The sequence below is a fragment of the Ursus maritimus genome, unplaced genomic scaffold (genome assembly GCF_017311325.1).
Source record: "Ursus maritimus isolate PB19 unplaced genomic scaffold, ASM1731132v1 scaffold_9, whole genome shotgun sequence".
Taxonomy (NCBI): Eukaryota; Metazoa; Chordata; class Mammalia; order Carnivora; family Ursidae; genus Ursus; species Ursus maritimus.
In genome coordinates, this window is record NW_024427107.1 from 22,863,805 (window position 1) to 22,875,525 (window position 11,721).

Below are 11,721 nucleotides of genomic sequence, written 5' to 3' on the forward strand. Positions count from 1 at the left end.
CCCCCCCCCCCCCCCCCCCCCCCCCGCCCCGATGGGTAGCTGATAACCCGCACCCCTTCGAGGCAGGCGGCCGGGCAGCTCATCTGGGGTCATAAGGATGGGTCTGAGCCAGGGACACACCCGAGTTAAGACAGTGAAGCCTTCAGGGGTACTTCCTCATACTCCGTGGGCTTAGATAAGATCTTTGCTCTTGCATTTCCTTGATTTTAACTTTATCTTCCCCTGCCCAGAACATTTTTATTGTAACAGCAATACATATTCATTGTAGAAAACGTCAAGGGAAAAAAATGTAAAAGAAAATCCCCACATCACTTCTTATCCCCAAATGTGTCTCTCCATCAGCCCTGGTTTAGGGCCACAGCAAGGGACCTGTAGACTTGGGACTTCTCTTAGGTGCTGGATTCTCATCCTCCATGGCTCTTGGGCCCCTAAACTAGGAGAGCTGGAGTTTGCAGAAGAGCAACCAGAGCCCACGGAGGTAAAGAGTACTCACCCCCAGGCATGAAGAGGCAGAGTCAGGGGCAAGAATTTGCCTATAGTGACAATTCTCTGGCCATGACTGGAAAATCTATGTGGTTGCATGTTTAACTTTCCCATTGAAAGTCCTAATGAATCTTTTAAAAGGACTATAATGAGTTTTTCAGTGGAATTATTTCAGGATTTGAGATTGTTTATAAGAAAAAGAATAAGAAAACAAAAGAGGTCCTTCTGAACTAGACGCCCGAATTCTTTCTTTCCCACAAAATGTGACCCACTTTCCCTACCATCCTCATACTTTCAAGCTTGCAGAGTCTTCACCAAGAAAGCACTCTAACCTCTCTGAAATCTTGACTTGGACTTCTGACAGCTTGGACTTGAAAACTCATTTGACCTCTCCGCACACTCTCCTGAGGGTTCATGGATTTTGTAAGAACGATCTTTTGGCAGCCCGCGGCTCACCCTGACATGAAAGGGGTCCCATACAACATAAGCATCTGTCAGTAATTCAAAGACTTCAGGCTGTTTTAAAACATGCTTTTATTAATCATCTAAAAACTCACAGGCATCCCACGTCAGGCAGGTAAGGAAGCAAGGGTGAGGCACGGGAGACTTGTCGCCCGTACCCGCCAAGCACAGATCCTTTGGAAAATCAGTAACAGGCCACTTTCCGCTCTTGTCATTTCTTGTGGATCCCTCCCCTTTTATTTTCAGGATGCCGTGATTGAATTGGGCCCTAGCCAGACACACTGAGGCTGCCTGCTGGGCTAGCAGCTGATCGAAAAGCCCTCCTCCTGTCCTTAAGTCTTCCAACAACTCTCCCTGTCACCCAAATCTCTTCATCCCTGAGCCACCTTAGTCTTGCCCTGATGTGTGGGCCTTGAACAACGCTTAATAATACACCTAAAAAACACAAAACGAGACACTTGTTTCAAAGATTAACACTGGACATCACTATAGAAGACCATTTTGCCGTGGCATTCACTCAGAATTTAGTAATATGGCCTCGGTTTGAGGACACAGTATCCATATGGTAAAAGATGATACTGGGGACAGTTTGCTGACAGAAGTTAGTTTCCCGGTATTTCTTCGACATTTGTGTCTCATGTGCAATGTTTATTTTTTTTATTTGGTTTGACCCACAGTTAACGTCCTCAAATCACAGAATCACTGAACTGGTTGTTGTTCCTATCTGTTAACGTTTGACCTTGGAAAATGCTATGTCTCATATTTCCAATCCATGACTTTAACAGCCTCATAAAGAAGATCAGAAAGTTCTGGGTCCTGAGCATCATCTCGACGGCTTCATTATGAGACAAAATGAAAAAAAGTTCACATAGAATTATACAAGTATAAAGGGGTTCCAAAAAATACTTTGAGGTGGAAGGTGCATCAGAGGTATTTATTCCTATTCTGCATAAAAGATTATATTCACGATTAACTTGTGGACTTCTGATTGTGTGGAGTGCAATACACCATAGATCACAAGAGATCTTTGGCCACGGAGGCCACGGGAAGTACGGAAACTTCTGACAGATTTATTACCTTGAGTCATATATTATCACTGCATGACACACGTTTCCTTTGAATTATTCTGTTAGTATTCACTTTTACAGCCAGCAAGTCAAAATATTCTTTCTTAAAATCTGACTTTCTCAATCTTCGCATTTCCCTCGTTATTACTAAAAGCCAATAGACCTAGTGAGCAAAGTGTCATCTCTGACTCCAAGCTCGCCACAGCTTCCCAATGTCCTCATGGTAGGATTTAATGACATCATCCCACCCCACTTAGAAGAAAAAGAAGCTTAGGCTTCACGGAGGCCAGAATGTTCGGTGAGCTATTTCCTTTGTTGAAACTCAATATACTATTCAGGTGGAGTTTCCCAGAAGCAGACTCTGAGCCATGGATTTCAATGCAAGTAATTTATTTGGGAGGTGGTCCCAAGAAGTGTAATAAGAGCAGAGACAGCAAAGAGAACAGAGACATAGATCCCTAAGTTCCTGCTTTAGGCCCAGAGGGCACATCTGGCTCTCAGCTCACTAGGAAGTGAGATGATGGACAGACCCAGAGTACAAGGAATTACCAAGTCCTTTCCGAAGTTCTGACTAGTCCCCTTTCCTCAAGAGCTTTCTGGTTATCCAATGTCCCTACCACGACCACAAGGAGAATGGCCAACAACAGAGAAATCAGTTATGTATTTCAGTAGGGAATCTGCCCAAAGCAAGAGTAGGGCACATTTTCAGGGATATCCAGTCATATCCAAGTTACAATTACCTTAAAAGATTTTCCACTAAGCTTTAAAAATATAATAATAATAATAATGATAAATAGCTTTTTAAACTCTCTCAGTGCATTGCTATTAAATTTGGAATAAAATCAAACTCTTCACTGTGGCCAACAAGGTTGTGGGTGAGCCAGCCTGTGCCCCTCCCCTCCCACCTGGAGGGGTGTGTGTGTTCCCTCTGCCAGGAATGTTTTTCCCACATGGCGCATGCCTAGAGTTGGCTCATCCTTTAGGTCCCAGATGAATTATTCAGGGAGCCCTTCTCTAGCAGGTGATCTAAGTAGGCTCCCAGTGCCACTGCCGGCCTCCCACCTGCCACACCACAAAATGACTTCCTCTCAGAGCTCAGTGTTCCTTGCTTTCTAATATTTCCATAATTCAAAATTACATATTTTCCGTATTTATCTGCTTTATTTATTGTTGTTGAGTTTTTCATTTCGTGCCTGGTGTTTGGCACGTGGCAGGTACGCAATAAATATTTGTTGAATGAATGAATGAATGAATGAATGAATGAATGAATGAAAGAAAGAAATGGCATTGGACAAATTCCTCCTCCTTCCTAAACAGATTTTCTACATTGAAACAGATGCTGGTTTGCTCAGATCATTAGTTAGAAGCCGAAGCACTGACTGAGGCTCGAGAGTGGGAAAGGAAAGCCGGCCGAAGGACCAGAGCAAAATCAGAAACTTCACAGGCAAAAATACAGGAATTCTTAACCCCGGGCGAGAGTCGTCTGGGCTCTGCCGGCACGCGTGGCCTGCAAGGAGCGTGGCTTTCTGGGCCTAACGGTTATGTGGATCCCCGCTTCTGCGGGCGGCCACAGCGCCTTCAAATGCTTCTAAATCCATTTAGAGCTCCTGCCAGGACCACGTCTCGAAAATAACAAGTTTCTTTCATTTTATTATCAGTGGCATGGAGTGCGATTTCCTCTTAGTTGATCCACATGTCCCCCCCTCAAGAATGTCAGAATACGGTGGGAAAAAAAACACACCTATGTTTATCTTGTCCGTGCAGCTCAGGGACCCAATGTCTCAGAAGGTCCCCTTCCCTCTCCAGCAGGGACCTTTCAGGTTGATGACTCCAGCAGTGGGACCCATCTTTCTAGAGCCACTCCCCCTCTCAGAATGACCAGCGGGCCCTCTCCAGGTCCATTCGTAGCCTCCGGGAGCAGGGACAACCAGAACTAGACACACTATTCTCAGTCTTAGGTGCCAAAATGTAACTAAAAACACCACCTTCGGCTGCTTTTCTTGATGACACTACATACACACACACACACAACAACAACAACAACAACAGACAGAGCTGACAGCCAGTCCTTCATTTCATACATATAGTTTGGACTTTCTTCTTAATATAAAACCTTGCTCTCACGTTCATGCAGTGTCTCCTTGGCTAATCACAGATCTGGCCCTGCCTGCTTGGCTCTTTGCCACCTCAAAGTTTAAGGCCACCCACGAGCAAGTGCTTTCTCCTTCACGTTAAGTTCAAATAATCCTAAGTCACTACTACGAAAATATTCTTCTTGCATTTTATCCACAGCAGTGGCATTTATGCCTAGCCTTTGTTTCTTGACATTCCGTGGAAGAAAAATAAAGCAGCCTTTTCACACACACACACGCACACACACACACATCTCATGATAACATGATTTTAAATGTCATAGGCCTTTTTCTCTTTCCTCGTGTATCCCCTTTTCTGGGAAATCTTGTCAAATCTTCTCTGAAGGTCAAGTGAGACTACATTGCCCAAGTGCCAATTTACCGCCCCCTCCGAAAGCTCTAATAAAATGATCAAGTTTTTTTTTTTTCCTCTTGCAAAAATCATGTTATCTGGTCCCCAGTGGGTTTTTTTTTCTTTTGAGATATTAACTGGACAAGTTCAAGTTCATGAAATCCTAGAGAGACAATAAAAAGGACTCCCTCATGAGAAAAACAGAATTTTATACACCATGCAAGCCCAGAGAAAAAGGGCACACAGAGCATAAAGAGAACTCTGCCTTTACTAGGTAGTCAGTGTCTAGGTGAGTTGCTCCCTTCTGTTGTGCATTTCTGTATTTTCCAAGTTTTCTGCAAGAAACATATTTTGTAGACAAGGAAGGAAAGGGTCATCTTTAAAAGGATGGGGGGGGGGGGCTACTGGCCAGATGGTAGCGCCCTCTGCAGCCCGAGGTGGAATGACTGCTCGGGTTGTTGAGAGAAACATAATTCAGCGACACCACGATGGCTGTTAGGGGATTGTAAAGAGGGGCAGGACATGCTTCTTTTGCCCTTGAGGAGTATCAGTCAAAGGAGAGAGAAGGCTCACTCACTCTACCAGTATTTATCTGGGCCTGCCCTGCCAAGTACACAGCTTCTCATAAAGCCTCATTCCTCTAAGGGTCAAAACATAATGTTTAAACGTGTGGGCTCTGGACTTAGAGTTCCTGGGTTCAAATCTCACTCCATCGCTTGTTAGCCGTATGACTTGGGACAAATTTCCCAACCTCCCAGCGCTCTGATGACCACAGTGGTGGGTTGGGAGCTAAGTAAGACTACCGCTGTGAGGTGCCTGGCACGGAGTAAAAGTAGCAGAAGGGTTAACAACTTCACCCTCCTCCACTGAACACCCAGGGCTGCAGCCCAAGCCTGCAAAGTCAAGTCATGTTGAATGCTGGCGTCAGGCCCTGCTCATTTTTCCTACAGAGACAAAGGCAGGGGAAGCCACATGCTGTCTCTCGGGCCGCTATGGTTCCAGTAAAGCCTCAACTTTTCTAAATCACCGTAGTGGTGACATCCTTTCTTTGGGTGAGTTTTGGGGCCCGTATTTTCCAGTACATTTGTCCTTTCTCTTCTAGGTATGCTGTCAGTAGATTTGGGCCAGTTAGTTTCCTAGATTCCCCAGGAAATCTAGGAGAAAAGACTGGCTCACATGGGCTACTCGATTTTTCCCTGCTCCACTTGGGTTCATTATTATTCTTTTCTGAATTTGCTCATCAAAAATCTAGTGTAGCCTACTGTTTCTATGATCTTAGAATGTAGACTCCAGGAACCCAGGTGATGAACTAGAGACTGGGCGTCGTGAGCCGGATAAGGAAACCTTCTAAGAAGTTCTTCCTCGGTAGGTAACTTGGATCTGTCCTCTACCTCTCCCTATCCCTGGTCAGGCACAGCCAATGGAGAATTTTCTATTCCTTTTTTTTTTTTTTTTTTTTTTTGGTGGAGGCTGGGGTATAGAGATACATAATTGGTGTTGAAACCAATACCAACATCATAATGAGACTTTTCTGAGATCATTCCTTTCAGAACAGATATTTTTGGCAGTTCCGTAATTCCACAGATCCAATAACCTATTTTTATTTTTACTAAGTAAAAATACAAAGTCCTATTTAGAAAAAGAAGTTCCAGTATTTCATCTCTTAGCTACACCAAAAAAAAAAAAAAAAAGTCTTTACAAAGAAGAAAAAGTCAGAAGGAAGAGAAATAAGGCATTCTTAGCTCTACTGATACAGCTCCACTTTTGGTTCACATGTCATGTCATTTCAGTCAAGAAGGTTTTAGATGGCATCGACATGTAACATAACATTGGGTAAGGAGAGGAGATCCTAAGGGGCAGAATGATTCCGTCTATGGAGTGGCTGGCGGGCCCTGAGCTGCCGAATGTTGATATATTCAGGAATAAATAACAACCACGCACAACAGATGTGGCAGATGGCAGCTCGAAATCGGGCAGCCGTGGGCTCAGACGTCACCGTGCTGCCCGTTCATGTTAACTTAGTGATGGGAGAGCCCTGGGACGGCCCCAGCTCCCGCGTCTGTAAGGCCAGTGAGAGTCCGCACAGCCAGGACGCCTGTCGCCTGTCGGGGGCTAAGGAGATGGAGTGTCTGGGCTCCGCCCGCCCCTTCTCACCCTCGGCTCTGCGGAGCGGGCGGGCTCAGTCTTCCAAGTGGCCAACTTCCAACTGTCTCTATTTTCTCCTCTCCTCCCAGAAACTCCAGGCGCAGAGATTTACCAACGACGAGCCCTTTTGGTCCTGTGTCTGCTTCTGCGAGGGCCTGCGAGGGCCTCCGCTAACTCCCTGGGGAAGGGCAGTTAAGGCTGAATATGCTCCTTTAAAAAACCTTTTGGGCTCCTTTCTTTTTCTGGTTTCAGTTCCCAAGCCTGCGGCTCACCCGCTCTTCCCCAGGCACCAGGGTGCTGTGATTTCTTGCTGAGCCCTTTCCAAGATGGTAAGGTCATCTCCTCTCTGCTCCTCCTTACCCAACACATCCCCGCTCCAAATGCTAGGCCCTGTGTTTTAATAGCTCTACCTCCTGCACCGAAAAGACGGGATTTATTTGTGACCAAATAAAGACTTTGAGGATCTGCCACCCCTCACAGCACTGCGAGGCCTCCCTGGAAAGCCAGTTCTTCTCATGACACTGGGCTGTTCCCACCCCCCCGCCCTGCCCATGCCTCTCCTGTGCCTAAATCTCTTCGAATCCATCTGGGTTCGCCTCCCGGCCTGTCCACCAGCATAGCCTCAGGGTCGAGCCCAGTTCCTGGCACCAAAGGCAGATACCTACAGGTGCTGCAGAGTGACCACGTGATGCTTCCTGCTAGAGTTTTTCTTCCCCTTCTAGAGACTTCTTGCTTACTCTCCAAGACCATGCTTGCACGTTACTTCCTCCAGGAAGTCTTCCTTGAATCCCTTGGGTCTTCCGAGTTTTCCCTTCCTAGCCTCCTGGATTCTTCATTTGGGCACTAAGCATGTTGTAGGTGCTTCGCAGGTGTATTTCCCTGTTTGTGAACTTGTAGGGAGCAGAGACTGTGTCCTCATCTTCTTTGTACCCCTGTGCTTATGTACCGGGGCACATTATTTGGCCTACAGGAATACAGGAGTTGACGTCGGATGCTCTTTGGAGGGGCACTGCGTTTCCTAAATAACGGACGCTTCACCTTACTTGAGTGGTAAAATACCCTCGCCTTGAAGCAGGAAAGGGAGAGAGGCTTATCAAAAAGAGGATCAATATTCATAGGTTAATCATTAGCTTTCAAACAGGATCAAAAAAAATCTTCATGTTTTTCAATTGTATGCTTTCAGGAGCAGGTCTGGGTGCTCTCGTGCCTGGGGCTGGTGGCCTCTTCCAGCTTCATGGAGGCTGAAGGGGTGCTCCTCTTGACAGGGCATCTGGTTCCCCAAGTAATGACACAGACCTGCGGGTTACTCTCCCCAGAAGACGCCGAGGATACCACAACCTGGGGATCCTTGAGGCCAAACCCTACCATATGTGAGGCATTTGGGGTGATGAGATGAGCAGGGAGCAAGGTTACTCTTATTTCTAGAGCTGGCTTCTCTCAGATAAATCTTGTCCTCTAGGACTATACTCACCATTTCTTCATCTTTTAATTTAGTTAAATCAGCATCTATTGAGCCCTTGCCAGGGGCTGTGATACTGTGGGAAATTGAAAGATGAAAAAGACTGACCCTAAAGGAAAACCAGCAGGATTAAAACATAATGGGAACCCCCAAATAAAAACCTTTATCATGCTATAGAGATAAAATTGAATTCAAAGAGCGTATCAAACCCCTCCAAGGAGAAAGGAGTTGTGCCACATGCTGGAGTGGAGTGAGGACCACTCCACTCCACTTGGAGTCCCGAAGTGGTCCTCCAAGAACTTGTTGTGCAGAAGTAAGTACCCTTCCAGAGCAAGCCCTTGGCACCAAGTGGGATAATTACACATCCCTACCCTATTCACCCCTCACAAGGCCCCTAAGATCCCTGAGGGTTAACAGAATGAACATCGTGGAGCCTGGCCCAGGGACATTCCCTGAAATCTGACATGCCATCTTTCCAGGTAGGAGGTGGCCCTATCAGGCTGGAGTTCCTGAACCGAACACGCTTCCAGGAGAACAGATGGCTCCAGGCCCTTCCATGCAGGTTCTCATGGGGAGAGGTGCTTTGGAGTGCTCTGTCTAGGCGGAGAGGACTGGGAGATGCCTGGATAGAAGGGGCTGGAGGATCCTAGGATACAGGAAGCTGGGTGTACCTGGATGGACGGAGGGGTCTCGAGGACTTTAGGATGGGAGGAGCTGAGCACACCTAGGTGAAGGAGGCTGGCGGACCCTAGAATGGAGGGAAGTGTACCTGGGTGGAGGGGTAGGCCTGGATAGACGGTCTGGACACGCCAGGATGGAAGGGGCTGGGGGATACTGGCTCCCGGGGCCGCGGTCCTTGGTGTGGGATCGTGTGCCCCTTGGCTGCTGGCTAAGGGCCCGCCCCCCCCCCCCAACCTCGGCCCCGCCACCCACCTGGGCATGCCCTGGCGTAGTCGAAGCAGCAGTCCCCCGTGAGGCGGCAGGCTTGGTCGCAGAAGCACGTCCCGTAAACCCTGTCCAACCTCCAGCCGCGCACGAAGCAGGCGGCGTCCCGGCCCGGGCAGCAGCGCCCCGCCTCGGCGCAGCCTGCAAGGGTCCCCGGCCACAGCCGCGCCAGAGCGCACAGCGCCATCCACAGGGTCCTCATGGCCAGCGCTCCGGCGGCGCCTGCCACGCCGCAGACCTTCGGGAGAGTGCGGAGCTGCTCGGAGAGCGGCCGGCCTGAGCAGCCCGAGCGGCCGGCGACGCGCAGCCCGGCCCGGCCCTGCCCCGCGCCCTGCCCCCGCCCTCCGCACCGCCCCTCCCCAGTCCTGGCGGCGCGCCGCTCCGGGCGCGGGCGGGTGCTACGGCTGCCCCCTCCCAGGTGGGGAGGGCGCCTCGCCCCGGGGCGCCCTGCAATCAGCGCTCGGGGCACCGGCCCCCCGGCCGCTGCCAGCCCGCCCGCGGCCCTGCGCCCCTCGCCCGCGGGACCGCCCCGGGAGAGAGCCGAGCAGCAGGTGCTCGGGGATCCCCGCGACCCAGGGAGCGTCGGGGCCGCCAGCAGCTCGGCCAGGGCGGCCACATTTCCTGGCTCCAGTCTCTGCTTCCTAACGCCTGGGGTCCCGTTCATGAGTGGGCAATTTACTCTCGAGCCTGGAGACGAATAGCGCTTGGCGCGAAGCAAACGGGTCTCCGCCGCCCAGTGTGAGCGGGTCACCCTGTCTTCGCCCAGGAAAACTCATACCGTATTTTTTTCCGGGACACCAGTCCCCGCGGGCCACAGAGGCCCCTTAGAAGCAAGGAAATAAGACCAAAGCGGCATCCTTTCTTTGCTACATTTTACGATGAGATTTTCCTGGCCCAAGAAAGTGCCACTTTGCTTCACTGAAGAGGCAGTTGATGAATGTTAAGGAAAGGATAAAAAAAAATAAACTGTGCTCTGCTTTCTGTTAAAGCAGATTTCCCCAAACAAACCCTGCTTAATGATATTCTAGCAATGAGTCCCGCTTTAATAAAGCGCTCGTCTAACTCATACATTTCCTTCCCCCTTTCTCTCCAAACGTATTACATTTTCTGCACCTCACTCTTTTTGTTAACCAAAAATTACCCTGGAAGTTTCATTTTAATTTATGTTCTTAAATCGTTGAGACTATTACGGTTTTGGTGAGAAACCAGGAATATGAAATTTTCTGTATCTGTGAACCTAAGATGTCTAATGAATTTCAGAGACTACATTTTTTTCCCTTTTTCATGCGAACACTTCTTATAGAGGACTTTCCTTTACTCTTTAGAGAGACAATTAACAAAAAAAATTTTTTAAATCCTTCACTATAACAGTAGTAAGACAATAAAAAATAAAAAGTTGTGAAATGAAAAAGATTTCGTATATTGTAAGAATTGTATCTTATGAACTTTAAGAAAAACACATTCTAAAGTCAAAAAGAAATTCTTTCTTGGTGATTATTTATACAAATAAATCGCAGGGTTGGAAATTCATATTTGTTTTACTCTTTAGTTAAGTCTTTCTTAGTTTAGCAATTTAAATAATACATACTTTTTAAATGTTTTATATTTTAAGTTCTTGGTAGTTGGTACTAAATAACTTTGTCGGCAAATTACACCCTCTGCCTTTTACCTGTGTTGTTGGTTTTATTAGCAGCTTTGTACTAACTTATTCATGTAATTTATCCCCCGCTTCTTCCCTAAGGCTGTCTCCTTTACGGAATGCCTTTAGCTGGAGACAGATTCTGTAATGCCATAGGAATCTGGAATTGTTCCAGAAAAATGTAAAGGAAAATGATCCACTAAGTTCATTTTCAGGAATAAAATATGAAACGAAGTGATATGGGGAGTGGGAAGAAGATGACCTCTGGTTTAAAAGGATTAAACACATAGTGTCAAAGGTCTGCTCAAATACCTTCCCCCACCCTCAACTGCCCTTTTCCTTATGCCTAGACAAAGCCAAAACCAGAAACCAAAAACAGAAAGTTGGGGGTCTGTGCTCGGGAGGTTTGGGTCTGTTTCTGATTCCTGACAGGTCACCTCAGTGTCCTTGCTTCCAACACCGAACGCTACACCTTTTCAGAATGATGTGAGATGTCTACAGAAACAAGGCATATGTGTAATTTGAGCACAAAGTGGACACTAATATCTACTAGTGTCCTAATATCCGCCCCCCACCTCCCACTCCATAATTTAAGCCTAAAACCAAGTAAAAGATAAACTTGGTTTTAATCATGTGCAAAGTAGAGGCAAGCACAATGTGAAAAAGATGTCAAGGAAGAAAACCACAAATACATGATGACTACTCAACGCCAAACATAAAAGGGAGCTTGTCTCTGATAAGTAACATTGAAAAAAAAATTCATGGTGTCAAGTTAAAGCTTGCACTGGCTTGCAAACGTCAAGATAAGGCTCCCCTAGCAGACCTAAGCAAGATGGGACAAAGTAAGGGGACACTGGCATTTAAAGCAATGGAGTCCACATCTTACTGGAAAATTGGGTACAGTCAAATGTAACAATCTGTCACTTTGTTTTCCGTGTCTTGTAGGTGTTTGGAGAACAGGAGTCGTCTCAGTGATCATGTGGCTGAATATAGGAAGTCATCAAATGCACCTTAAAAGTCACCCTTTCTTCTGAAGT

At 47.3% G+C, this 11,721-nt stretch overlaps 1 protein-coding gene across 1 annotated transcript in view; it reads right to left on the bottom strand.

Moving 5' to 3' along the window:
• SBSPON (somatomedin B and thrombospondin type 1 domain containing) overlaps positions 1-9,297 on the bottom strand; it is a 23,545-nt gene extending 14,248 nt beyond the window's left edge. The window contains exon 1 of the mRNA XM_040626181.1: positions 9,034-9,297. Within this exon, the coding sequence (XP_040482115.1) occupies positions 9,034-9,247 (214 nt within the window). The 5' untranslated portion in view covers positions 9,248-9,297. The remainder of the gene's footprint in view (positions 1-9,033) is intronic.
• Positions 9,298-11,721: the final 2,424 nt, after the last annotated feature.